Source organism: Branchiostoma floridae, chromosome 16 (assembly GCF_000003815.2).
Source record: "Branchiostoma floridae strain S238N-H82 chromosome 16, Bfl_VNyyK, whole genome shotgun sequence".
NCBI classification, from domain to species: Eukaryota; Metazoa; Chordata; class Leptocardii; order Amphioxiformes; family Branchiostomatidae; genus Branchiostoma; species Branchiostoma floridae.
In genome coordinates this window covers 3,911,309-3,937,791 of record NC_049994.1, presented here as the reverse complement: position 1 = coordinate 3,937,791, position 26,483 = coordinate 3,911,309, and the positions used below count along the sequence as shown (strand labels likewise).

Here is a 26,483-nt window from a genome sequence, read left to right as displayed (position 1 = left end):
AGTACAAGCGTATTCTCTGATTGGCTGACGACTGATTAGAAGCCACACCCACAAGCATGGAAACCTCAGCCCGGTTTAGCAGAGCCTTCTCATGGTATATCATATATGCCGCGAGTGAGACTCTGCATATAGAAATTTATTGAAAATTATTCATATTCATATTTTTCTGACTTTTGGCTCAAAGAAACAGAACGCATCATTTTTGGAGGTGTAGCGACACTAAAAAAGTAAAGTGACGCTTACGACCTATCTTTCTGTTTAATCTATACATACTCTCATGTTAACTCCTACCTATAACTTGAGGTATATCTGCAAGACTGTAACGCTAAAAGATGAATAGGTTTTGATGTGTTTTTCTTAACTTCCTGATGTGATTACATCACTTGGTCCAGTAAACTGTATAAGGACAAGCTGTAGTAAGATCGTCTGCTTCGATGAAAATTGTTGTAATAATGTGCAAATTTCATTCTAGGCTCTGGTAAAAGTGGAACCAAGACTAGCACCTTTACGGGATGGAGTCATGTCGAATCGGGACAAATGGCTGAAACTGAACGAAGAGAGAAAAAGCAGCATGAGTGTTCAGAGTGACGAGGACAGGGCCATAGCAGGAAGTACAGATTCCGGTGGAGAGGACCCTAGCAGTGTCACAGCAGAATACAGGGAGGAAGAAGCCCTACGCAGAAGTTTTGACAGCATAGAGGAAGGCCCTTCCAGTCCGAAAGCACCTCCCCCTACACCGAGGGAAGTCAAAGCCGTACACTTCCAGGAACCTCTGTTCGAGCGGAGGGGGTTGACGTCTAAACGGCATAGCATCACGGGAAGACCGTTTGACCGTAGGTTAAAGGTACAAACCAGCATATCCGACCGGCAAATCATCGTGTCGAGAAAATGGAGAAGCTACGAGGAGAAGGGAGGCAATGGTGCACAGTCTTGACGAAAAAAATAGACGTACTTTCTGTGAAAACAGAGCTCTGAAATATTTGCAAGACGCCATCTTGGATACGAATGGCATGATGGGACAATCGGATGGCCCATCGGCTCCTGCAGCTGTGGTTTGTTGTGGACCAATAAATGGCTCCTATTGGTGGACTGATTTCCATACCAGGACCCGGATGTTGGAAATGAAGAACGCGAAATTGCTGTAAAAGGTTGTGAGTTAAAACGTCCTGTTATGTTTTGAAGAACTCGGATTGGTTCATTCCAAAACAGGACTGTGAGCTCGTCCATAGGAGCCGTGCCTTGACATGGATGAGGTGTATCTATTACATAATCAATGAATTTCAAATGTTCCTTTTTTTCTATTTTCGGTGAGGGCTATGTCGAAGAAGTGGAGCATAATTACTTATACTTTATACAGCTGGCTACAATTTTGCCGGCTCATAGATAATTATTAAGTTAGGTTATGTTTATGAGATTTGAAACATGTCATTGCTGATGTAATGAAGGCATTTGACACCGTTCAAAATATCACGTGTCTAAAAATGTGAAAATCCATTTTTTTCAGATTGCAACAAAACACAAAATATGTATTCCTAGTAGTAGTAGCACTTTTTAAGTTTGACTAACTAAAACTTTTGCGAGCACAACATTCCAATTTTAGAACAAACTATTTACTATTAACGATGTAAAAACTGTTGTCAAAGCTGTACCTGAAACAAAACATAATCATTATGTTTTTTGTTTCTTCATTTTTTCCTTCTCAAAGAAGCAAAAAAATCTCCGTATTTGTGGAGATCTTGTATAGTATAAATAATGATCGTGCCTATACAGTACAAACTAACGTGTCTGCACCGAATATGCGACCAATGCAAGAAGTCACTGGACCATTTGTACGAAATTCCCTATAAATACATGTATACATTATCTAGTGGACTCTAGTTGTGTTCAGTAATAACAAAAATAATATTTCATGTCGGTGACATTTGTAATGTATCATTCTTGCCGAATCTTGTGACGTATTCAACGTTTCATATTCTTGTCTCAACCCATTTGCAAGTGATAGAGTGCGATCATAGACTCTATTTGATGAAGTGCGTTTACGTAATGATTCTATCCTTTGTGTCGGACAAATGGTGTATATGAGTACCTCATGCATATCCTTTTTAGCAGTATTGACGAAGGATATACTTTAGAATATTTCAGTATTATTGACGGAGATATGGGTTGCCTACATACGCTCCAGTTTGTGTCATTTCTCTTTCTGAGCTTTTGCATTTGCCGAACGCTGCGAATGTGTTCATAAGTAAGAGTTTTTAAATAACCCAAGCAAGATGGTGACCAAAAGTATCATTGAGGAGTCACATGTGTATAGTTCCATCTCTTGTGGGTCTTCCGACCCGCATTTGTCCACAAAAAGACATGGTTATACCCATATAATGCCGCTTAAATAATGTTGTGCTCGTGGCCCAAGAACAGAAATCGTCAGAGACATCAACAATGTTTTTCTACCAGCTGACAAACCTACCCTTTGTAGAAGTGCCATGACCTTCACATCAAAGTCGGTAGGGGGCGCACATGCTCCACCGATAGCACAACTTGGGACTGGTCAGCCACACTCGAGCCATTGACTTTGAAATATCAACCATTCAATTACTCTTTGTGGATCATGCATCTACGTTTCTATAAGAATTCTACAGAATTACATGAACATAGACAAAATAAACTGTGATTAGAAAGTTTTAGCTGTCGTTTATTGACTCGTTTTAGGCTATAACAAAAATACTACAGTACAGTAATAGGAGCAATAGTGTAACATACTTAGCATGAATAAAGTAGAATCTTACTTGAAATATTACACGCCAGACATGAATTCATGTCCATGCTGCAAAGATCCGAAAAAATAGTGAAGGTCGTATCACCACTCTGTAGCGCCTCCTACCACATTCATACTTAACTACAGCTTGCAAGTAAAGCAATAGATGTAATTCAGACACATACAGCCTGCATCTTTTCCCATTGCTATCTTTTCCTGTTTAGAATTATCGAGATGCATGCAAAACTTGGTATACATTTTTTGGCGGCGCTCCGGGGGCGAGCCTGATTGTACACCATTGATAACTTCGAATGACGCCATGGTTACATCTGGATGACGTCCCACTGCTGCTTGGCGGTGATTGGGTAGGCTTTGGGCTTGACCCTGACCGCTTCACCATCGTTTCCTTCCGCGGTGAGACACAGGGTGGAGTCCTGTCCGGACATTAAAGTCTTGTCGTCATCGCCATGGAACCACTTCTGGTTAAAACCCTATGGAATTAACGAAATGAAATGAGAAATCATACAGGTAGAATAAGGAGCTTCACGATTCTATTATTATAAAGTACGTAGTTAAATGTGCATGGGTAATATGTATACGTAAAAGACATAAACAAAAACACCTGAACATTATTAATAAGCAAATGGTACCATGATTGAGACAATGAACTATTTATAAGTCAGGGGCCTTAACCTTTGACCTATCCCCCACAGTACATTTCGGTGCGCATGAGTCTAAAATCGTGAACCTCCTTATTGTATAATGATAATTCGTAGAATAAACATATGATGCCACTTTATCTCAGACATTAGGCATATCAGAACAGAGACATACCACTCCCTAAACACCACGGACAAAAAAGACAAGTCTGGAGTCTTTTCTCGTACAAAATACGGCCAATCATAAATCGATGGAAAACCTTTTGTTGTACATGAATTCGTGGCGAGGTTTACCTTATTACAGGGTCCCATGGCGCAGCAGTCGTTTGGTACAAACTGACAGGCCAACTCGCTGTCGCCTGACGTCAGATTAGTGCAAAGAACAGAGTCCGAATACCTGAAGATCTAAGGAACATAGACACGGGAATCAGTTGCATCAATCAATGTTAAACGTCGGCACATTTTACGTATCTGTGTCTGTACGTATCTGTATCTATATATCCGGTATAACCGCCCTTTGGCGTAACACACCAGCTTCGCAGGCACGCGGCGCGGCAGCAGCTGGTTATATTACACCGAAGGACCCGTCACATCTAACTTTTGCACATCTATTTCAAGCGTTCTTTGAAACTATCCAGAGATGATGCCCCTACTGTGTTTGGTGATAACAAATTCCACTCTACTATAGTTCTGGGAAAATACGAATTTTTGAACACATCAATCCTAGGTTGGTAACTCTTGTACTTGAAGTCATGGCTGTTTCTTGTTCGTTTTTGAGCTGGTATTAGATACTTATCAGTCGGTACGTCCACCAGTTTATTGGTCATTTTGTACATCATGCAAAGTCAGGACATTTTCCTTCTGTCGTCAAGTGATGTCCACTGCAGATCTGTTTTCATTTTGGTAACACTAGCATCCCTGTTGTAGTTGTTCGTACAGAATCTGGCAGCTTGATTCTGTACCCTTTCAAGTTTATCTTTGTCTTTCTTTGTATACGGGTCCCAGACTGCCGGCCCCTCTGAAAGGGCCAGCAATCAGCGACCCAGTACAAAAAGAAATGGCCAGCAAAAGTGTATTATGAGCCCAAAAAGGCACCAGAGAGCCTGCTATGGAGGCTAGGCACATTTACATTTAAAAAACTACTAACGTACATACATTACAGAATTCTAAGGTCTCATTCATGTATTATTCCGATTGTGCACTCTAAAACAGTTCCGACCCCTCAAAATGTAAATGACTGCATGGATGGGTGTTAAGTGGTAAAAAACACCCCAGCCCCCCCCCCTGTAAGCCAGCCTAACTGATCTCAAACAATAGGTTGGTAAAAGTTTGTTCGTAATTGAAGAAATTAGCAGGTAATTTTTGTCAGTTTGATAGCTAATAGCTGTAGCTGTACGCTAGGGTGAGGTTCTGAGTAACGCTGTCGTACGGTAACAGCGAAAAAGTGCCTCTTAGGCTACTTGACTAAATGCATGTTGTAATTGTCATAAAAAGACTGTATGTCATACATTGTTTTGGAACAGTCTATTGTTGCACGGCGAGGGAGACGGCTAAAATATGCAGTATTTGCTCTCGAGCAAATGTCGGCCTTTCTAGTTATATTACTTTCAGTGCACCGAAATAACTTCAGAGACCTGAAAGGAAAATGAGCCTCTCATAGTGAAAGACCAACGTTGGTATGACGAAATTGTGTGTGAAGGAACGCCGCCTACCGACCTGACTGTCATCTCCACCGATGTTAGGTTTCAGCACGAGTTGGGAGTTGGTGGGGTCACCTTTGTCGGCCACGGTCAATAGCATCCCGTTCACGGCATGGCGGATGTACACATACTTCACCGACATGTTGTCTTTGTAGTTGACGTCTGTAGGCATGAAACAACAACAACTCAACATTGTGCAATAGTGACAGGTGTCGCACAAAATATATGTTCCGCCAGATATTTGCTACGCGTGAGTATAAAGGTTTCGGCTGTATTTAAAATAAGTTTTCGGGCTAGTTAGGGTCACACTACTTAGGATTACCGCGACACCTCCTCCTAAAATCCACCCAGACTTCTGCTTACAAAATTACCACCCCACGAGCGTAACACACTTTTCTCCCCTCGATTAGGCATACTGGAAACCCCCAATCAGTGTGGGTGAATGATTTGGCATGGGCAAAAGTTTGGCATAACACCGGTAGTCGATATAAACTGTTAACCATTTGGGATTACATGCCATGCCAGGACTTTAAGTCCGGCCAGTGGATTAAGTAAAGCGCCACAGTAGAATAAAAAAAAAGAGGCAAGCTTAAAATTAGAAGCCTGGAATGTAGAAAACACTCCACCCTCTCGCTCACTGGTTTTATCTTTTTCACACACAGTGTGTTCAATTGCCAACCTCTTATAACACGATCATGATCTACTGCTCCCTTGTTATTGTACATGTACGTTTAAGATCTGTACCCCGTGACCAAGTCAGACTTGATTTAGTATCATAATAGGAGACAAATGGACCCAAACTACAGTGAATAAACAGTACATATAAGATATGATCTTGTCAGACTTACCTCGTTACGAATTCCGATAGTGCGTGCAAATATGAAGGTAGGACATACCAGTTTTTCAACTCGCAATTTAATTGTCATCGCGCAGGTTAAAAGTCACAGGTGTATCCCATCATTGCCGATCGATCAGACATAAGCATGTGTTGTCTCTTCGGTCTTTATTCTGGTAGAAAATAAGATATAGCAGTCTCCTTAAGAATGCTTAACACGACTTAGACAACCGTGTGGCTCTTTAACGTCAGTTTTAGCTGTAAATGTTAGGTAAATTTCTTTACATGTTGTCACATGCTTCTACAAATCAACTATAGCCGCTTGGGGTCCAAACTTATGTCACATTTTCCCGTGCACGAAAGATAACTCAGTTCTAAAAACCGTGACCATAACTTGTTCAGAACACGAGAACTTCGGCTGGAGTACCAAGGGAAGCCGCCAGGGGGCAAACATCTAGCCATTTCCATTTGTCACACCCTACCAACACGCTAAGTAAAAACTATCAGCCTTGTGATGGACGATTTTGATCATTCTCTTACGCAGAGGAACCAGAGTCGTGTCAAAACTCCTTGTGTTACCCCATAGGCCAATGCAGTTGGGGACCGGGCGTTAGGAGGATGATTTTGATTAGATGGCAACCAACGATTTCCCCATCCTATATCTATTTTGTTACATGTCGATGCTGATAATGTGATGTTCTGGGCACCGCCATTTTGTTCGTTGAGGTCAACACGGATTTACGGTGTTTTAAACATGCCTTGCAGGTCAGTTTGTAAAATTGGATAAAATTTGCAAAGTTGGCGAAATTTCAGACTGCAATTTGGCGGCGCATGCAGCTGAGTGAATATCAATCAGGCCACATTAACACTGATAAATCATACACCTAGACCCAAGGTTGGAACTACCTGCAGGCTACAAGTAACACAATAGGCGGTTGTTACCAGAAATGATGATAAATTACATGTCTGACTGGTGAGACGTAAATCTTCTGCGTCAAGACTTTTGCTTAATGTCAAAAGTTCAAACACAAGAATTTCATGACGAGTGAGCCTTATCAATCATGAACAAACTTTACAGACATGTTGTTTGGAGCCCCCCTCCCCCTTTCTAGTGAATGTGCACAATAGGAAGTTGTCGCCAAAAATGATGATGAAAAACATGACTGACAGGTGAGACGTAAATCTTCTGCGTCAAGACTTTGCAAAATGTCAAAGGTTCAAACACAAGAATTCCATGACGAGTGTACCTTATCAGTCATGAACAAAGACTATACAGACATGTTGTTTGGAGCCCCCCTCCCCCCTTCTAGTGAATGTGCACAAAAGGCAGTTGTTACCAAAAATGATGATAAATAACATTACTGACAGGTGAGACGTAAATCTTCTGCGTCAAAGTAGAGCTAAATGTTAAAAGTTCAAACACAAGAATTTCATGACGAGTGAGCCTTATCAATCATAAACATTAGCTATGCAGATATGTTGTTTAGAGCCCCCCTCCCCCTTCTAGTGTTATGCACCAGCGCTAGTCTAAGACTTCTACACCAGTAGGGCACCATGCTACATTTTGTACTACGTATATTTCTAAATACCGTACCGTATTCTATGTAGAAAACTGACACCTAGATCTTAAAGGTTGGGACTGGCTTCGGGCTTAAAGTCACACAATAACCGGTTGTTACCAGAAATGATGATTAATTGCATGGCTGATCATGACTGGTGAGACGTAAATCATCTGCGTCAAGACTTTTGCTTAATGTCAAAAGTTCAAACACAGGAATTTTATGACGAGTGTACCTTATCAGTCATGAACAACTATACAGACAAGTTGTTTAGAGCCCCCTCCCCCTTCTAGTGAATGTGCATAATAGGCAGTTGTTATCAAAAATGATGATAAATAACATGGCTGACTGGTCAGACGTAAATCATCTGCGTCAAGACTTTGCTTAATGTCAAAGGTTCAAACAAAAGAATTCCATGACGAGTGTACCTTATCAGTCACCAACAGAGACTATACAGACATGTTGTTTGGGGCCCCTCCCCCTTATAGTGAATGCCATTTAAATATCGAAGCTGAATTTCACTTTGTTCGGACCTTACCAACCTACAGTTAAGACAGAGAAGCATTGTTTAATAATATTAGAACTAAAACACACATTTTTTTCTTACTGGTACAAAGAATGATATTTTCTATATACTTGAGTATTAAACTCGACTTAAAGTAATGATAGTAATGTACATGTAAGAAAGTAATACTGTCAACCGTGTCTTGAAACGAAAAGAGCCAGATTCTAAGTCTAGTTACTGAGGTCATATGTGAGTACCACACCGTTAATGTGACATGTCAAGAAGGTCTGCAACTTTTGATGAGAACCATAAACATATCTATGTAAGTTGGAACCACAAACATTTCAAAGTAATTTGTTATACCAATTTGAGGAATAAAATAGCCATAAACATTGTCTATGTTGTTCATGTGACATTAATATTTCAAGGTCTGCATATTTGCATGATGAAACAATGTCTAATACTATGTACATGTACGTTTGTGTGTGTGTGTGTGTGTGTGTGTGTGTGTACGTGTTTGTGTGTACGTGTTTGTGTGTGTACGTGTTTATGTGTGTGTGTGTACGTGTTTGTGTGTGTACGTGTTTGTGTGTGTGTGTGTGCGTGTGTACGGGCTTGTGTGTGTGTGTGTGTGTGTGTGTGTGTGTGTGTGTTTTACGTGCTTGTGTGTGTGTGTGCGTGTGTGTGTGTGTGTGTTGCGTGCGCCCGCTTGTGTGTGCTTGAGAAAAGTCACTTAAGCATGAGGTTTAGCACACATCGTACGCTCTAGACAGGCCTTGTTGGGTGCATATCCGGGTATTGATTACGTCTTTAAAAGAAATCACGACATAAAGAAGAACTTACGTTACTCCTTACAAAGCATAAGACAAACAATTTCAAAGTTCCTTTGCAAGAGCATTTATTTCTTTCCCGCATAAGCAACATAACCAAGCGAACAAAAACAAACTGATCTATGTGTAAATCGACAGTCTCGATGCGTGCTTGAAATGTTTGGGGAAAGGCAGAACCAAGATGGCCATCAGTTCCCAGATGGCGGCGGAACCAAGATGGCGGTCACGGATGCGCGCTCTACATGGCCTCCCAGTCCCACTGCTGGCTGGCTGGTGGTGGGTTTCCCTTCTGTTCCACCCTCAGATGGTCGCCTGCAACAATCAAGCAACATTGCAAATTAAGTCACATTAGCTAAAACCAATCTGTATAATGAATCTAATTTAAAGATATCTTTGAATAATTTCAGCAAGAAAGAGCATAGTATTACATATTTCTGCATCACTTTGCACCTACGCTTACAAATCACGGTTAGAGTCTGTTAGGCTTACTAAGCTTAAGGGTAGACCTAAAGAATTATTACAGGACTATGGAACTCGCGATGAACAGGATAAAGTGGAGAGAGTTGAAGAAAGACTTATAGCAGCTGCAAAGTGTTCAGACCACTACAGCAGCAGAACACTGTGAACTACTAAAAAGAGCGATCGTTATGAGATCTTCTCATATTAATCTAGAGAGAATTGTGACAGTTCTTCTTTCGATCTTGTGCAAACGTTGTAGATAGTGCAGGATGTAGTAGCTGAAGTTAAAAAAGGCTAGAATTTACTGACGACGCTGGTTCTAACATCCGGGTACTTTACCTGCGTTTCCTGCGCCTGCGCTGAGCACACGCATAGGGTCGTCATAACACGCGATGGTGCCGTCAGCATCGTTCCGCAGCCACATCTGATCCTTCGCTTGGGTAGGATCCTAGAAGAAAATAGCAAAATGATTGACGTCATGATCACACAACAACACACACACAAACACACACACACAAACACAACAACACACAAACACACACACACGAACACACACACACACACACACACACACACACACACACACACACACACACACACACACACACACACACATGTTTCGTACCTTCTGGCAGACAGACATGATGACCTGTCCGGTACCTCGGTCATGGATGTGGATAGCCACGTCCTCACCTCCCGGCTTCAGGGCGGTGCAGATCTGGTTATACTTGTTGTGTGTCCATTTCTGATATACAGAAACACATAACAGAAAAGTATTAACTACAAGCCAAATTCAAAAATAGTTGCATGTCTCATTTGAACTACATTTTTTTTGCATAACATCTGTTTGAAATCGTTTAGGATCTCGTAGAATATTCTTGACTAAGAAGACAAACAGAAAAACTAAATGTGTCCTTGCTCCATTTTACGTAAAGTGAATATGTTAAAGGTAAGGACGCCTTGACACCGTTGAAGATGCATGAATTAATAAGCACAAACTGATAGCTGGGTGCTTTCAACCGGTCCGCTGAACTGCAACTATTAGTTCCTGTGTTTTGCGTCTTGAGCGGTGGAGTAATACAACTTTCTTGTCAATGTATTACGATGATATCTGGTATGTAGGTAGGTGTTGAGAGGACAAAGGTCAAGGTTGATTTTGAGCCCCTCTGGTATGTTACCTTGGTACTGCAGCAAAGCTTCTTTTTTTAATATCATTTGACCTGGTTGTGATATTGTCTTGATGAATATGGATTATATAATGTAAATGCTTTTAAGTTCGCGGGGATTTAATTTCGCGGTAGCGGGGAAAACGAATTTTCACGGTGAATTTAAGTTCGCGACAGCACCATGCACTGTAGCCTCTTACTAAGATGGAAAAATGGTCGCAGTGGTTTTAAGCTTGCGGTGAAGCGGCTACCGCAAAAACCGCGAACGTCAAACCACCGAGAAAGTTTCTGCATTTACAATACACGTACCTGGTTGTCCTGGGCGTGCTTGTCGTACAGCAAGACGGGGGAGTTGATGACTTGTCCGCCGCGTTCCACATCCAACACCCGCCCGGATCCACGGTTCTTGATGACAAACATCTGAGCCATGGTTGTCTAGATTCTTCAAGTCGTCCACCACACTGTGTTGAAGAACAGTTGCTGTTTATTGTTTAGGTAGGCTTTGTGGGTTAAGAGAACATAGTCTAACAGTAGTCTACTGTGTAGCTAAGCTGTGTACGTGTTTTGCGTGATCTTTATGTGAAGGGTTTTAGTTGACAAACCGGTTAGTGCCACCCATGTCGTCTGCATACGTACTGACAATGCATTTATTTTAGCACCAATTCAACACTACCCTTATCAGTTTCCCCTACGTCTTACAATGTAGGAAAATATCTCCTTAAAGATATAGAAATACAGAATCAAAAACATGAAAATGCACGTATTTGACGGATCGACAGGCAAGTCCTATTTTCAATGGTCGAACCGTTAATTGCCATTCTCTTATTTGTTGACCTGTTAATTGTGATTGACAGTCAGGATCAGTCTTTTTGAGCCATGTTAACCTGTTGCTACCCTATCTTTTAAACCACAGGATGGCAGCTGGTTAAATAAATCGTTGTGAGGTGTAGTGTGGTATTTGCTATGGTTTGCACATCATTATCTTAACGACGGTAAATACTTTAATGATAGCCCCGGTCATCCTTAAATGGTAAAAAACAAACAGTGTTTGCTCCGAAAAGGACAGATAAAAACAGGAATAAGCCAGCTGCAGTTTCGTGATAGCTTACACAGACGCGGGTAGGGAAAACTAAAATTCCGCTGTTGTACCGTAACAATAGCTAGGGGGCCCCATATCTAATAATTTTGAGGTCTATTTCATCAAGATCTATCCCCATATCAAGAAGCAAGACAATGCGTCTATTCAATCTCGAGTTGTATTAACAGAATAACAGACAGGCACACACACAAACACAGAGAGACAGACACATACATACAGTCACACACACATACGGAGACTCAGAGACACACACATACACACACAGAGACAGACAGGCAGACACACAAACACACAGTGACACAGTCACACACACACATACACACGCGCGCGCGCGCGCGTTCAGAGAGAGCCAGAGACACAGAGACAGACACACAAAGAGAGAGAGACACACAAACAGACTATCAAACACACACACACACACGCACACACACACCCTTGGCGAAGGTAGGCCAGACAGCTGTGACTTGTATGTCATCGGGCAAAAGACTCAACACAAAGAGATCGCCTTGAGCAGTCTGTGACCAGGGGGCGTCTACTCCCTATTACAAACAAATCAATCTTTGTTACTGTAAATACGTTTAGGTTCGCGGGGATTTAATTTCGTGTTAGCGGGAAAGTGGGGTGTTCGCGGTGATTTTAACTTCGCGGTAGTGTCATACACTGTGGTCACATTCTGTAATGGAAAAATGTTCGCAGTGGTTTTAAGTTCGCGGTAAGACTGCCTCGCGAAAACCGCGCGCGAACATAAAACCACCGCAAACATTTCTGCATTAACAGTATCTTTAACAGACTGCCTACCAACAAGTCTGATCAGTATAGTCTATATGCTGGTAAACAAAATCACACTACAGTTTAAATTTCTGTCTGGGAATATCATTCTCTTAAAAAAAACATATTGTTTACATTTTTGAATGATATATATGATGTATTGTGAGTTTAAAGAATAAAATAAAGACCATATGGATGTCCTGGTGAGAGATTTATAAGTTGATACTAGCTCCCTTGTGTACACAGTCGCATTAAGAAACACCGTTGGGGATCCGGATTACTAAGAAACACCTGGATTTCCTTGAGAACAATAAAGGAATTTTCTTGGAATAATCAAGACGCTTTGTTCTGAGGCGTTGTCTTGAAGGAGTGTCTCCCATGTGATTTAAGAGATTTTGTCTAAAAACTTCTGTCACCTTGTGTTTTGTAACATATGGTAGAGGGATTTAAGAAAATCTAGAACGTTTTGGATATAATGTTATGGAATAAGCATAATATAAAAAAAATAGCAGAAAAAAAGCAGTGGCTAGAAACTGACATGGATGTTTTTTTTTTCGTCTTTTCAAGCGTTTTTGATGGACTTTCTATTCATTGCAGGATTTTTTTTGTCATCTAGTAAAACCTCTAGCGCAAGGCATACTACTACATTTTTTTAAAAGGCCCCAAATAGGTCTGCCACGCTTCAGGGTATAAGTAATGGCAGGGTTTTGGCTGGCGGACAAAAAAACAGGCAAAATTAAAAACACAAAAACCCCGCCTCAAAATATGTCAGAACATATCCTGAGTCTAACCTCTGATTTGAGAATAATACTTGTTAACTTTTATTACATGGATTCGGAATTATTCCTAATAATTAATGGTGATACTCATTTTTCTTTCTATTGTCGCCGTTCCAAATTTGTATCATTTCTTAGGACAAAATCCCTACTGATAGCTGGAGAGATATTGTAAAAAATTAAACTTTCTTATTACCTTATACCATAATAGTATATGTCTTCTTTAGCATTAACTAACAGGAGTAAACTGTAGAAAGCGAAATGTTCGCGGTGGTTTCTTGTTCGCGGTGACCTCTTAAAATCACCGCGTACAATACTCCCTTTTACAGTAAAACCCTGCATGATAGTTTCAACTTCGAACCTAAACAACCGCAAGGACTTTTATCTGCCGCGAATATTTCCCCATTACAGTATTGAGGTTGAAGAATTTAGAAGTACTTTTTGTATGCTGTTCGTGATTCTTAAAACGTACCTTCGAGCTAGAATGCTGTGTCTCGTCGGGTAGGAGGTGTCGTCCAGAATGAGAGCACTGGGGGCGCTCTACATATATTAAGGGGACTCTGGAATGTTGTCCGACTTGAAATCACGTGGTTTCATCTAACGAGCTTTTAGTATGTATACATTGATGCATTGGTGCCGGTTCTATGCTAAATGTTTGATTAAAAAGATTAGCATTTTGTGGTTCGAAAAAGTCCTTCACTAAACGTTTAATTTCACGGTAGCTTTCATTGCACAAACGAAAAGATTTGACAAAATCCCGAAATGTATCGAAGATACTTGTGAGTTCATTGTATTATGTTATTTAGATGTATATTCATTCAACTCGGCGTCACTGTTTGTTTTAGATGGTATTTTTCATACTCATGATATTCAATGTTGTGATAATCTTAAAATAGAGTCTATCCGTGTGTGTAATATAGGCTTTGCTGCAATGTAGCAAAACTACGAAAGCTTCACCCTCCTTTTTCAGCACTCGGTTCCAGTGCTGAAGATGGCTTCAGCACTGGAATTCCAGTCCTGACGGAGCTTCAGCACTGGAACAGAGCCATTCAGCACTGGAAAACCAGTGCTGATCTTTCTTCAGCACTGGAAAACCAGTGCTGAGGGGGCTTTGACCATTGAATCAGCACTGGAATACCAGTGCGGAAGGTGAAGCTTTCGTAGACTTGCTGCAATGTATATATATCGTTTGAGTGACCGTTATAGAAATACATGAATGACTCAGTCTGATCACAATACAGAATGTGAGGTTTACATCTTTATTGACTAAAGCCAAGCGACCATAAAGCACCTGCACAAAAAGGGGGAGGGCAGCGACCAAGAGTTTGCGATAACTGAAAGTAATATCTGCATAGTCAGTCAAGTGCTGGTTTTACACAACACTTCTTGTTTATTGAACATCTTTTGAATTAAACTAAAAAAGCGGCTTCGTAAAATATTCCATCTGCCATCTTTTTCTAGCTCTGCATAGTCACGTGACCTGGAGGTCAAGGGTTACGGAAGTCACGTGATACCGTCTATCCATTTTCCTTGATTTTACCGTTCATCTCCAATGTGTTTTCTTTTGTTCTTCCGTTTCAGGTCGATTGTGTTATAAGCGAGACAAGATCTCAGAGCTAGCATGAACTTTAGAAATCAGCTTTATGTCACAATCGCGTAATATTACATTATAAATGAGATAGAAAGTTGTGCCGAAATCAGAAGAGATTAATACAAAATCTACTTCGGTTACAATGCGTTTGCATGCTTTCTTGCCGCCATCTTTGATGCTGACGTCACAGGTTCCATACTAGCAGGGCACCCACTCCCACTGCTGGCTGCTAGTCGGAGGGTTGGCACGGCGTGTAACCGTTATCTTCTCCTCTGTAAGGCAGCGAGAAGAAGAAAAAAAACAGTCAAGCTTTCAATGCAGAAAGTTTCACATCAATCATTTCTATTCAATTCAGGCCAATTACAAGAATTAAAAAGAAATACCTGGCTGCCATTTCTTGATCACTATGACGCGTATTTACAGAAACTGTAGAGAAATTGCCAAATACTATTTGTTGGAATGTTTATATATGATAATACTTACCCTTTTGCTGGCCTCCGCAATCCAAAACCCAATCAGTATCGTCCTTACAGGCAATGGTACCGTCGGCACCGAACACTGACCACTGCTGGTCCTTGATACGGCCATCGGCGGGGTCCTGGACAAAAAGGAACAAAGGGCAATTGATAGATGTAACAGATTAAAATTATCTTGAATATATGTCTACTGGTCGAATAAAATCAGTAATGAAGAACTGTATACAAAAAAAAACAAACGCAAGACAGTTGTCAACAGACTACAATGGCTGGGCCATGTTCTACGGATGTCGGTTGAGCGTTTCCCCAAAGTTGCTGTACACTGTGCCCTTGAGGGGAAAATTAAGGAAACGGGAACGTCCTAAAGCTACTTTGGCACGTACTGTGGCTAAAGACCTAGCGGCCATTGGGATCCCCAGGGATGCTGCTCACCCTCTAGCACAGAACAAACCCCAGTGGAGGAAACTTGTCACAGACATGCAGGGACAAGTAAGTAAACTTATGTCACGACGTCGAAGAAAAAAAAAAACTAAATAAGTACACTACCATCATGTTAATTTGTGGGTTGCTTTTCGGGAATTTTGAGTTCGTCCCGTAGCTCAGGGACGCCCTGTCGTTACCGGGCTATTTTAGGGAAAGGCCGGCACCTGGATATTCTAATTCGCAGAAAAAGTTAGGCCGAATACACGCCGTTACCTAGTCATGAAAACACTAATAAGTACCCCCCGTGGTATACGGCGGTCCACCGAGACAAATTGTAACCTCAGTGCCCGATCGGGGCTACATTCCCACACGGGTTAGGTAGCATTTGCCTTGATGAAACATGTTGAAATGATGACCCGAGTAGTACACAAGGACAATAAACTTTGTGTTACGTACGTGAATGCATTCGGACATGGTCAAAGTCCCATTGACACGGTCCTTGATACACAAGGCGATGTCCTTTCCTGAAGGCTTCAGCATAGTGCAAATCTGGTCGTGAGTGTAAGTCCAGCACTGTCCAAAAGAAATAAAACAACATACTGGTGACGTTTCGATGCATATATCAGACCTCAGAGCTTTTAGCTAGAGTGCTGCATCTTGCCGCTATATGTAGCCGATGTAGGTGGCGCTTTTGGGGCAAGAACACAATCCCAAACTTGACTAAGTTTGTATCCCCCCTCGTCCTGGTTTTTCGCCGGTTTAGAAAATATCTATTTCTTTGAATCTACAAAACATTGCTTCCAATACAAATGTCAAACAACTTCAGAACTTTTTTTTAAATTACGTTTTAGATTATTAAATTCCTTAATTATGCCGTATGACGCATTTTCAGGATGACGTCACGAATAATTACGGATGAAGTCATTTCCGTTCTCACCTGATTGTCGGCGCCATGTTGCTCCCACAGCACGATGTCTGAGCCAACCACGTCACCGCCCTTGGTCACATCCAGCACCATGCCACAGCCCTTGTTCTTGATCATGTACTTTTGTTCAGACATGGTTCTGTAGAGACAGGAAAACAAAAACAACTTATAGATATCTGTAGGCCTTTGTGAATTTTATGAGGAGATGGCTGTCACTATGGTTACTGGGGGTGTAGCAGACACCCTGTGGCAAGTAGCAACTGTAGCAAGTGGCAGGACAGTGTTGGAAGGGCTGGTCAGAATACGGTATGAATGTTTACGATTGAGATGAATCAGAGTAGCAAGCTGTACTTGATTATGGTTGCAACATTATTCGTTATGTGTGTGTGTGTGTGTGTGTGTGTGTGTGTGTGTGTGTGTGTGTGTGTGTGTGTGTGTGTGTGTTTCCAGATATTTTCAGTCAACGTTAGGCACGTAAAAATCTCGAATGCATCGTTATGATAGTTGGTATGAGGGTAAGCATTGTAAAGGTGAAGGTCAAAGTCGGATTTTAGCCCCCTTATTGTGTGGCCTAGGTACTGCAGCAGAACCGTTTGTTCTAAATCTATTGAACTGTACATGCTATGGCTGTTTGTTCATTAGTTTGTTTTTCGTGGAAGATAGATTTTTATGTCAGGAAGAACTGGTGTGAGTTTGGGCCCTCTTACATCTTCTTGTTGAAGTTTTAAAATCCCCACGTTCACTGCTTACACGTAACGCTAGTTCACCTTTATCCGCTAGTTCACCTTTATCCGCTGTTGCTTAAAAAAAAACGGCAATTTTTATCCAGTCGGTGGACTACAGTTTCAAACTACAATAGTTTGAACACATTACAACTTGATCCACCGTCCGTCGACTTGATCTCCCTTAATACCGTGTGGGTAAACACAACGAATATAGGTTACCCTGCGGATAAAGGTAAACTAGCGTCACAGTGATTTGACAAGAATTGCACCAAAAACACTTAGTTACACAAACCAAGCCTGGGAAAGAATGGGCTGGATGTTTAGTCCTGTGGTTTAGCTTAATTTTTCTCGCTGGATTTTTCTTTTTCCTCCGCGCGCATTAGCTTTGGTGTCTCCAGAGGATGTCATCCATGAAATTAAGACAGTGTGGCCTTAGTGAGTTAAGGTCTCATAACACAGTATTTATCCGCGACCCCCGTTCGTTTGAAAATAGTGCCCCGCAGTACTTGCAAAGGCTGTAGTTATTCTTGCGTGTACAGCGAAGTGGAATCTGTGGTGAATGGTAGAGGAATACATCGGTATTGATACTGTATAAGTTGGATTACGTTGCTTCTTCGGCCGGCGTGGATTTGCGCCTTGATACTGTTACCGGCACTTCCTGTTCGTCTCCTGCAGTTCCATGACCTCCGCTGGGGGTCAAATCAAAGTGTCCTTTATAGAAAAACGAGCCGGCAAATCTATGCTCATTTTCAGATATTTTGTAGGTTGTACCCTCAACTTCAACATACTAAATTCTTGTAAATTGTATCTGCACCTTACTATAGGTTTTGAGTCGTCGAACCACCTCACTTTGGGGTCCTTAACCATGTAAATCCCCATACCCGAAAAACTGTGTTCTGAGACCATCATTTAAATTGGACACCAGGCGTCTTGCATAAGTGCTTTCTTTGTGCTCACTAAACTATGCATGATGGTTGAGATAAGGTTTGACATCCGGAGCTTTGTCTTCGGTGTCTTTTGAAGAACATAAGTAGAGGTTTTCTCTGATCGCCAGACAAAGCCATAATCTATGGCGTTTTGGAGATCCTCTTGAATTCATGTGGAATAATGTTGTTTGTAAGTCCTTGACTCAACTACATTTTAGGTGACACCTCACTGCACTTGGGGCACCGTTGCGGCACTGGGTGGTTCGAAAGATTACTCAACGGATTTCAGAGATAAAGAACTGGAAATGGTCCTACCTTTTGTGTATTTTGCTGTGCTCGAAGTCATACTTTTTTGTATTACGCAGTATCTAAATTAACGTTATAAAAAAATTATCTGCGAAAATAACAGAACAGTGCCGCAGTGAACGAACCCCGCAGTGCCGCACCGGTGCCCCAAGTGCAGTGATACAACACCTTTAGTGCCTTTTGTTGATGGAAACCTAACTCATCGGGGAAGCTTTCCCATGGCTTATACAAAGTGCAGTTAGTAGTGTAAACATTGCACAAGCACACTCAGCAAATGTGTCACATTCCTGGCTTATCTTTGCGTATCTTTCGGCCGTGCTGAAACAACTTCTGGAGGTGTATTCAAGGATTCCTCGTGTAAAAGGGTCGAGAGGGTCACATTTTACAATTTTGGCGAGAAAATACAAGTATTGTAAGTGATTCGTTTATTAGGTAAGCTGTCAAAGTTTAGAATTCCAAAGGGTTCAGATTGGATGTAAAGAGTTAAAATACCAGATGGTCACATTTTTTCAATTTTGGCCAGAAAATACAAGTATGATACGTACTTCAGATGATTCGTTTATAAGGTTAGCTTTCAAAGTTTAAGATTCCCGAGGGTTCAGATTGGATGTGAAGTGTTAGATACCAGACGGTTGTCTGTGACAGCAACTCCAAACAAAATATACGTAGAAGTTGACTGAGTACGTGCGGTGCATACTAATGAAGTCTGGAAAACTGGGTCGACAGTGCACCTGTTTCATGTCACCGAAGACAAGGTGTAGACATTTCATGTTTGACCCCCACTTCTGTCAGATCAGGCAACCATTTGAGATTCAAAGGTACCAAAAAGCAAGGTAGGTAGTGAAAAGTCACATTCCTTTTTGCATATAATCTACCTTTAAAGTTTACATCTATATTTTGCTGTATACTGTGTTTGGTAAGTTTCATTTGTGTGGAAGTGAACATGACAACACTTGGAATACTGGGTTAAGGGACCAAGGTACAAGGTACAAGGAACATGACAACAGCTTGTTCAGAAGAAAAAAATAGTCACAAAAAAACTGTTCATAAAGTTCTACTGCAGTACCAAGTTGACTTACAAGGAGGCCAAAATCAACTACGACCATTCCGGTACCAACAACTACCCAAATACAAAAAAAAAAACGTTACACTACATCCAGATGTTCACAACTTCTATCTCCGGAAACACACAAAAACCACAAACAACCGGATTCAAAACAATACACCCATTACTCGTGGAGGTAGAAACAAAAGACAGACAGAAAGAGGGCGTGGTGACAAGTCCCAGGATACCGTTTACATGTTCCAGAGGCTCTTTGTTATTTGAGCTGACAAGCTGTCAAAAAATTTGGGCGTTTGCTTTGATAATTATCCAAAAGCATGTGACTACCATTCGTCATTCAAATACTATTAGATATTCATGACATCGTTACATATTTTAGATACTCTTTTCCTTCTGGGCGGACTATAATTTCTCATTAGACAATATTGAGAGACAAAACTTTAGGACGTTTCATGTGGTAATTATCCAAAAGCATGTGACAACCATTTATCATTCAAATGCTATTAGATTTTCATGATATCGTAGCATATTTCAAATTCTCTTTTCTGCTGAGATGCCCTTAATTTTTTCTTATTCTTGGTCAATTATGAGATTGCTATTCACGAATGTACCTTAATTTTTGCTTGTTCATTGACGAAAATCAAAGAACAAATTAAAGTTTTTATCTTAACTAAACTTGGCTCGAGCAAGATTTTTACAATTAACAATGATGCTCCTTGTCTTCTTTAAGTCTTTGGCACCAAGTCAAAGAAGATTTAGGCTTTAGCTGTATCTCTCCAAACCCATACATATCTGAGAGGTTTAATCGCATGACTGAATACTTTAACCACTAACTCTATGCCTGGGATTTCCTGTTAAGTTGGCCGGCTTGTTTTTCCAAAGACATTTTTTTGCATAAGAAGGAATGCTAACACAATCTGCTCAAAAAGCATTGAATATTTTGTATAAAACTTCATTGCTTGTAGTTATTGTGAATTTGTATTAGTAGATAGCATCAGAACGCGTTCTCCATTTAATCTTGTACAAACGCAAACGAGAGTAATTTTCTCTTATTAAAACAGGTGGACCAAAATCGTAGACATCGTTTCTTCACTTTTCGAAATAAGGGGTGACTTTTGCAAGACAACGTTTCTGTCCAATTTTTAGTCGTATATAGCATCAACACGCGTTCCCCATACAGTCTTTCACAAACGTAAACGGTGGTTATTTTTTAATTTGTGACATTAAAACAGGTGGCCTAAAATCGTACACATCTTTTTTGGGGTAGTTTCTAGAATCTTCAAAACAAAGAGCAATTTGTGTAAGACAACGCTTCTGCCTATGGTGAATTTTTAGTCATATTCGTAGATAGCATCATTGAAACGCCTTGTCCATTGTCTTTTAAAAGACAGTTACTTTCGTCTACTCAACACAGGTGGGCCCCAAATAATCGACACTTTTTTTGCACCTTGTAAAACATTCAATAATTTGTGTAACACAACATTTCTGCCTATTGTGAATTTGTATATGTAGAAAGTATAAAAATTAGTTTTCCATACAGTCTTTCACAAACGTAAACAACCGTAATTTTCTTCTTTCAAAAACAGGTGGCCCGACATCACAGACACTCTCTTTTTCTGGACACTGTCTGTTTGGGCCACGCCCCTTTTTGTGGTCAACCAATCCCCTCCCTCCATTTCCCAAATTCTTTCTTCACTAAGCCTTGGCTTCGTAAAGCACTCTTCATAAATCTCTCCCTGTATAGGTACCACCATGCACTCCAAATCTTTCACTTAGTGAATTGTTTACACAAGTGTACGTTGTCGTAAACACTATGTCAATACACTGTATACCCTTTGCATGACCAGAGCACAGAGTGGGGCAAAGAGGGTAAACAAATACCAGCATGTTTGCTCTGTGTCACTTCATTTTAAGGTGTGTTAACTTAATCTTCTACTGTAAAAGGGAAAATGTTTACGGTGGTGTATGCTTGCGGTGGATTATTTACCTCGAATTTAAAATCACTGTGAAAATGTATGCGCTACTTTTTGTTTCAATCGCAAACAAAAAAAACTACCGAGAAATGCTTATTTTTTTTCTTTCCGCCGCGAAATTAAATCCCCGCTACATTATCTCATTTACAGTACTTAACTCAGACTTTGAAACAGTCAAATGCTTGAGGATTATAGTCTACTTTAAGCTATAGAAAAAAACAACACTTTCAGACAAACAAGACGGAATTACAATACAATTAATGTACCTCCATGGGGAATAATTACTTTAGATAAACGCAGACCTTTGATCTGTCCTTTTTGTAGGCGTGGTCGGTTTAAAGGGGCGACAACTCGCTGACCGATTTTCGCCATTGTCTGTCCACTGACTGTCTACAACATTGTTCGACAAGCAGAGTTGTGTTTTGTATATGTAGAAACCCTACGGCAAGGTTAAATGGGGGTTCTCGCTAATTCAAGTGGAAGAATTTGATTCGGTTAACGATTACTTAACAAAACAAATTGGAGCGGAACTAGGCCGGTTTAGACTGCATGAAATGCAGTGCGAGGCGCCGAAAACTAGTCTAGCAAGCGGGCTTTAAAACGTGAAAGCATTGAGGTCCGCGTTTATGGCTGCTTGCCTAACATCGTCAGTCACAAAAAATCAGTCTAAATTTGTTCATAAGAACCATTCTGCACCCCCTTCCCCCAAACACAACAAAATCGTCCGTAACAAAAAGATACAAAACACAAGGAAGAGGTAGGGGCCAAACTATCAAGAAGCAAAAATGGACCCATACATTCAAGCTGTGTGAAGAAACAAATACCGCCCCTTCTTCAACAAGACGTTTACCAAGAACCTAAAATTTTTCACACTTGACACCAATAAAAATAACCTTCACGGCTGCAGAAATACATGATATTTGCAAAACATTGTTCACGACTTAGGATTGCTTTATTAAGGACGCTCGCTTCAGTCTAAAATTGTTGAGATTGTTCAAACTCACCTTGTGTTCGGTGTTGTCTCAGTTCGGCTCCAAGCAAGGCGTGAGAATGAGAATGGTGTCTGGCGCGACAGTCTGCACTTTTAAAAACACCTTGCTGCCTGTCAAACCGGTATCTCAAGTGTCCCCACCAATCACGTAAGCCGACAAGGCTAATGTAAGCACACATATACTGTTGCACAAATATGGACATAAGCGTTCGTGGCGCTACCAAGAGAAACCTTTGAGGGGGAAGGGTGTTGCAGCCACACCTGTGGTCTCTTTTTAGAGTGCGTCGGTCGTACGATTGTTGTACGATCGTCGTACATTCCGCATACATATACTGTTGTACAAATATGGACATAAGCGTTCGTGGCGCTACCAAGAGAAACCTTGAGGGGGAAGGGTGTTGCAGCCACACCTGTGGTCTCTTTCTAGAGTGCGTCGGTCGTACAATTGTTGTACGATCGTCGTACATTCCGCATACATATACTGTTGTACAAATATGGATACAAGCATTCGTGGCGCTACCAAGAAAAATCCCTGAAGGAGGAAATGTGTTGCAGCCACACGTCCGTCGTACGACTGTTGTAAGATCGCCGTACGATTGTCGTACGTGCGATCACAAGCTAAGCGAATTTTTTAACCTTGTAAGTAGCTTACAAAATACAGCTGTCTTGCTACCGATAAAGGTGTCTTAGATCGTTGTCGGTGGTTGGTTCTATCACAGCCTGGTTGAAAATCGTACGAACATTAAGTCGCACGATAGCCTACGGTTAATGTCTCCGCGTCCTACGTAACATTCAACATGATTGAACTATGTTTGGAACAAGACATAGTGACTTACTAGGCCTGTGAAGCTTACACATTGGAGACAGACTGAGTGTAAAGAAATGTATATGGCCCCAGGTGTGTTTGACTTTTACGGCGTGGATAGCCACATGTAGGCGTGTCCATATCCAAGTCCTGTGTGGCCTTGTTGTTGCTAGCACGTTCACGGTTATTCAGACACACTTTTATCTCTAAAACAACTTTTGCGTGACAATGAACCAAGTAGCTACAAGTAGGCTAGTAGTTACAAGGTAATGCAGTCACTCGTTCCTAGCATTCCTGTCTTGACGTTGTGTCCTTGAGAAATGCAGCTTACCGTAGCAACTTTACTCACTTTACCCAGGTGTACAAAATGAGTCCCTGACGTGGGTTGGGGAGGTTAAAGGTGGTGTAAGGACAGAGGTGGACTCCACCTTCTCAACACGGTGCCCTTGACACAATGGAAAGCAACCTTCTGCCCATAAGGACTTCAAAAAGTCTATGGAACTGCCTTAACCGTCTTTTATAACGCTCGTAACACATATTATCTCGTTCAGAACTGTACTTTAACACCGATAACGACACAGACCGCCCCCCCTCCCCCGTAACATGACATTGACGGGGGTGTATTTGGTGTCAGAAACACAATATTCCATTCACCATACACTGAGGGGGCGTTTCTCCGAACGACAGTTTTGTTCTTTGTTTTTGACTGAGTAAAGGTTTTAATTCTGTTTTCGGTGAACACAGGAAATACGTGGGAGGGGGATGAGATGATAGAGTAAAAAACTAGTATACACATATTTGTGGTCGGTTGAGTGTTGGGAAGAATGTAGTTAGTTTAGGCTTCAGCATATAAATTTGATGAATGGCACCGATACGTTCATTAATGTTCGTCTGATGCTGAAAAAAAGTCATTGTCGACTTGGTGCCTTTCCACTAGACATCGATTGCGCTGCGTTCTCATGGCGACCTAAATAGCTATCTAACCTTTGCTTTCAAACTGGGTATATCATACAAAATGTGGGACCGAGAAGACAACGTTTCTTTCTATATAGATAGTATACAATTCGTTGAGCGATCTGTCAAATTTTTGGTCACAGAGAGAGCGTGGCGAGAGCGCCGTCCTAGTGGAAAGGGGTACTAATGGTGGGGTCACACCTGCATATATATGTAAGTCCGTATGAGGCGCGCATGGGAGTATTTGCGCCCACCAGGCCCCACAGGTCGCTGGAAAAATAATAGAAATTGGACAAACGTAAACAGGTAACATGTCAGACGAGTTAGCTGGGTCGCTAACCATACTTCTCGGTCAGCTAACTCGTCTGGCATGTTATGTATCTATATTTGTCCAATCTGTACTATTTTTTCCTGCGACCTGTGAAGCCTGGTAGAGACTAAGAGCTTCATACGCACCTCAAACGGACTTGAATATATACGCATGTGTGACCCCACCTTAAGTGATATCAATCTACCACACCAGTGTCACTTTTTGTGCCTCTTGAATGCAGAAATGAAATACAAGTTGGTTATAATACCATGTTTTGTCTCTTCAATTCTTGTTTCAACGTTTATTGTGTATATTTTGAAAATCTAGATACTAGTTGATAGAGTATTTTACATATCTTGTTTTTTTCGCCCTCTCTCATTAAATTTATAATCTGAAGTGGATGCCATCCATACAATTTACTTGCTGTGGCTTTTAAAAACAGATTGTCGGGATATAAATATGGGTTGCATGTACGGAAATTTCTGACGTTTAAGCGAAATGATTGTTCGAATGTTCTTTTGACTACCCGTATATATCTAGCCTACACTATGAATACAAAGTGTTCCCGTCTCAGGGTTTTTGACGAAGTTGTTTGTGAAATGCAAGCTGCGTGGGTACTAGCTAGGTGTGCCGTCTCTTGTGTGGTGTAACACTCAGTCTGACGTTAGAAGTTATCATGTTTCCCCGGACTAAACAATCAAACAGAGGCATGCAATACGAACGTTCGCTACGACAGGTCGTTCATTCCGTGGTTCTAGGAACTGACCATGAATTATGGTACCGTACACATACATGGCAGATCGTCCTACATTTTCACTATTACCAAGAAGCGAGAAGAAGCCGAACTTTTGTGTTAGACTAGATTTGTGACACTTTTATGTATGTATATATCCTGACTTGTTGTGACCTGTACTTAGCCCGGTTGGGCAAAATTGTACAATAAAGGTCTTCATTCATTCATTCATTCATTCATTAACCAGTAGTACAACACTACATGTGGATATGAATGTTGATCAATGAACGTGTCTAACACAATGGAAAGTTTACAGTATTACTACGAAAACACAGACATACAGAAAACAATGTCTCTTCAACTGTCATGTCTGATTAATGGCTTGTTTTATCACCTCTGACCTCTGCTTCCTGTCACACCTGCAAGAATGACTTTTTACGCAAATAACGGTAACCCCCGCTTCCTGCCTTTCTGCTGAAAGTACATTCAAATAACAACTACACCAAACAGAGACCAGTCCCAAACAGGTGACACCAAAAATGATCCCTTTGTCCGTTTTTACGGAGACAATGAAAAAAAGAGCAGCGGAACACTATGAAAAAGAAAACATACCATGGCGTGGCTCGGTGCTCTTGTGGCTAGGGTTGTTGTCTCACAAACTGGAGGTGATTGAGTTCGAATCTCAAATAGGTTCCGATGTTGTGGCCTGGGAAAACGCACTTCACGCCAATTCCCTCACAAGGCCTAGATAGTGGGTACCTATAGCTTTGGTTAGGTCCGTCCCTAGGATAGGAGTCGTTAAAGGGATGTCATGTGTTTGAGGACATCCACACCTCGACCACGTTGAAGAACCCACTACACTTTTTGGTCGAAAAAAAGTTAGGTCCGTCCTGCTGTGAGTGGATCAAATAGATCTGGATAAAATATCATGCAGCTTGTACAGTGTTCAGTATAAACCTGTATTGACATGGGGGGGTTCACAGGGTTTGCAGCACAAACCATAACAGTAACTGCGATGCGGAATAACAAACTTTTAAGTTGATTAATCCCCCATGCACACCCGAATCCCCCGGTCAACTTTGAAGTGTGATTCTTGTGTGACATGGCTTGCCCTGTAGAGTTCATAATCACATGTTTGCCGGTTGAACTGTTCACGAAGGCTTTAATATATTAC

General features: G+C 41.2%; 4 protein-coding genes across 5 annotated transcripts in view; 1 reads left to right on the top strand and 3 right to left on the bottom strand.

The window, feature by feature from the left end:
• LOC118403259 (dual 3',5'-cyclic-AMP and -GMP phosphodiesterase 11A-like) overlaps positions 1-2,675 on the top strand; it is a 94,269-nt gene extending 91,594 nt beyond the window's left edge. The window contains exon 24 of the mRNA XM_035801869.1: positions 471-2,675. Within this exon, the coding sequence (XP_035657762.1) occupies positions 471-934 (464 nt within the window). The 3' untranslated portion in view covers positions 935-2,675. The remainder of the gene's footprint in view (positions 1-470) is intronic.
• Positions 2,669-6,130, bottom strand: LOC118403260. 2 transcript variants are annotated; one of them, XM_035801871.1, is made up of 4 exons: positions 6,008-6,130; positions 5,128-5,273; positions 3,706-3,816; positions 2,669-3,243 (listed from the first exon to the last, which is right to left on the bottom strand). In XM_035801871.1, exons 2-4 carry the CDS (start codon positions 5,251-5,253, stop codon positions 3,076-3,078), a joined length of 405 nt encoding a protein of 134 aa, XP_035657764.1. In that variant the 5' UTR covers positions 5,254-5,273; positions 6,008-6,130; the 3' UTR covers positions 2,669-3,075. The 2 variants fall into 2 exon arrangements, with proteins under 2 accessions (XP_035657764.1, XP_035657763.1); XM_035801870.1 differs by having other exon boundaries at positions 5,960-6,114.
• Positions 6,131-8,891: 2,761 nt separating this feature from the next.
• On the bottom strand, positions 8,892-10,910 carry LOC118403387. Its single transcript, XM_035802095.1, has 4 exons — positions 10,775-10,910; positions 9,925-10,044; positions 9,639-9,747; positions 8,892-9,152 (listed from the first exon to the last, which is right to left on the bottom strand). The coding sequence occupies exons 1-4, from the start codon at positions 10,892-10,894 to the stop codon at positions 9,079-9,081; spliced, it is 423 nt and encodes a 140-aa protein (XP_035657988.1). The 5' UTR covers positions 10,895-10,910; the 3' UTR covers positions 8,892-9,078.
• A 3,437-nt stretch (positions 10,911-14,347) lies between these two features.
• Positions 14,348-22,693, bottom strand: LOC118403405. Its single transcript, XM_035802116.1, has 5 exons — positions 22,521-22,693; positions 16,536-16,662; positions 16,055-16,171; positions 15,183-15,297; positions 14,348-14,971 (listed from the first exon to the last, which is right to left on the bottom strand). The coding sequence occupies exons 2-5, from the start codon at positions 16,656-16,658 to the stop codon at positions 14,898-14,900; spliced, it is 429 nt and encodes a 142-aa protein (XP_035658009.1). The 5' UTR covers positions 16,659-16,662; positions 22,521-22,693; the 3' UTR covers positions 14,348-14,897.
• Between the last annotated feature and the right edge of the window lie 3,790 nt (positions 22,694-26,483).

Coding starts and splice junctions, on each gene's coding strand:
- LOC118403387 (XM_035802095.1), bottom strand. CDS start 10,894: ATGGCTCAGATGTTTGTCATCAAGAACCGTGGATCCGGGCGGGTGTTG. Junction 10,045..10,774: donor AGCACGCCCAGGACAACCAG/GTACGTGTATTG, acceptor TCTGTATATCAG/AAATGGACACACAACAAGTA. Junction 9,748..9,924: donor TCATGTCTGTCTGCCAGAAG/GTACGAAACATG, acceptor ATTTTCTTCTAG/GATCCTACCCAAGCGAAGGA.
- LOC118403260 (XM_035801871.1), bottom strand. CDS start 5,253: ATGTCGGTGAAGTATGTGTACATCCGCCATGCCGTGAACGGGATGCTA. Junction 3,817..5,127: donor TCGGTGGAGATGACAGTCAG/GTCGGTAGGCGG, acceptor TATGTTCCTTAG/ATCTTCAGGTATTCGGACTC. Junction 3,244..3,705: donor CCATGGGACCCTGTAATAAG/GTAAACCTCGCC, acceptor TTAATTCCATAG/GGTTTTAACCAGAAGTGGTT.
- LOC118403405 (XM_035802116.1), bottom strand. CDS start 16,658: ATGTCTGAACAAAAGTACATGATCAAGAACAAGGGCTGTGGCATGGTG. Junction 16,172..16,535: donor AACATGGCGCCGACAATCAG/GTGAGAACGGAA, acceptor TCTTTTGGACAG/TGCTGGACTTACACTCACGA. Junction 15,298..16,054: donor CCATGTCCGAATGCATTCAC/GTACGTAACACA, acceptor CTTTTTGTCCAG/GACCCCGCCGATGGCCGTAT.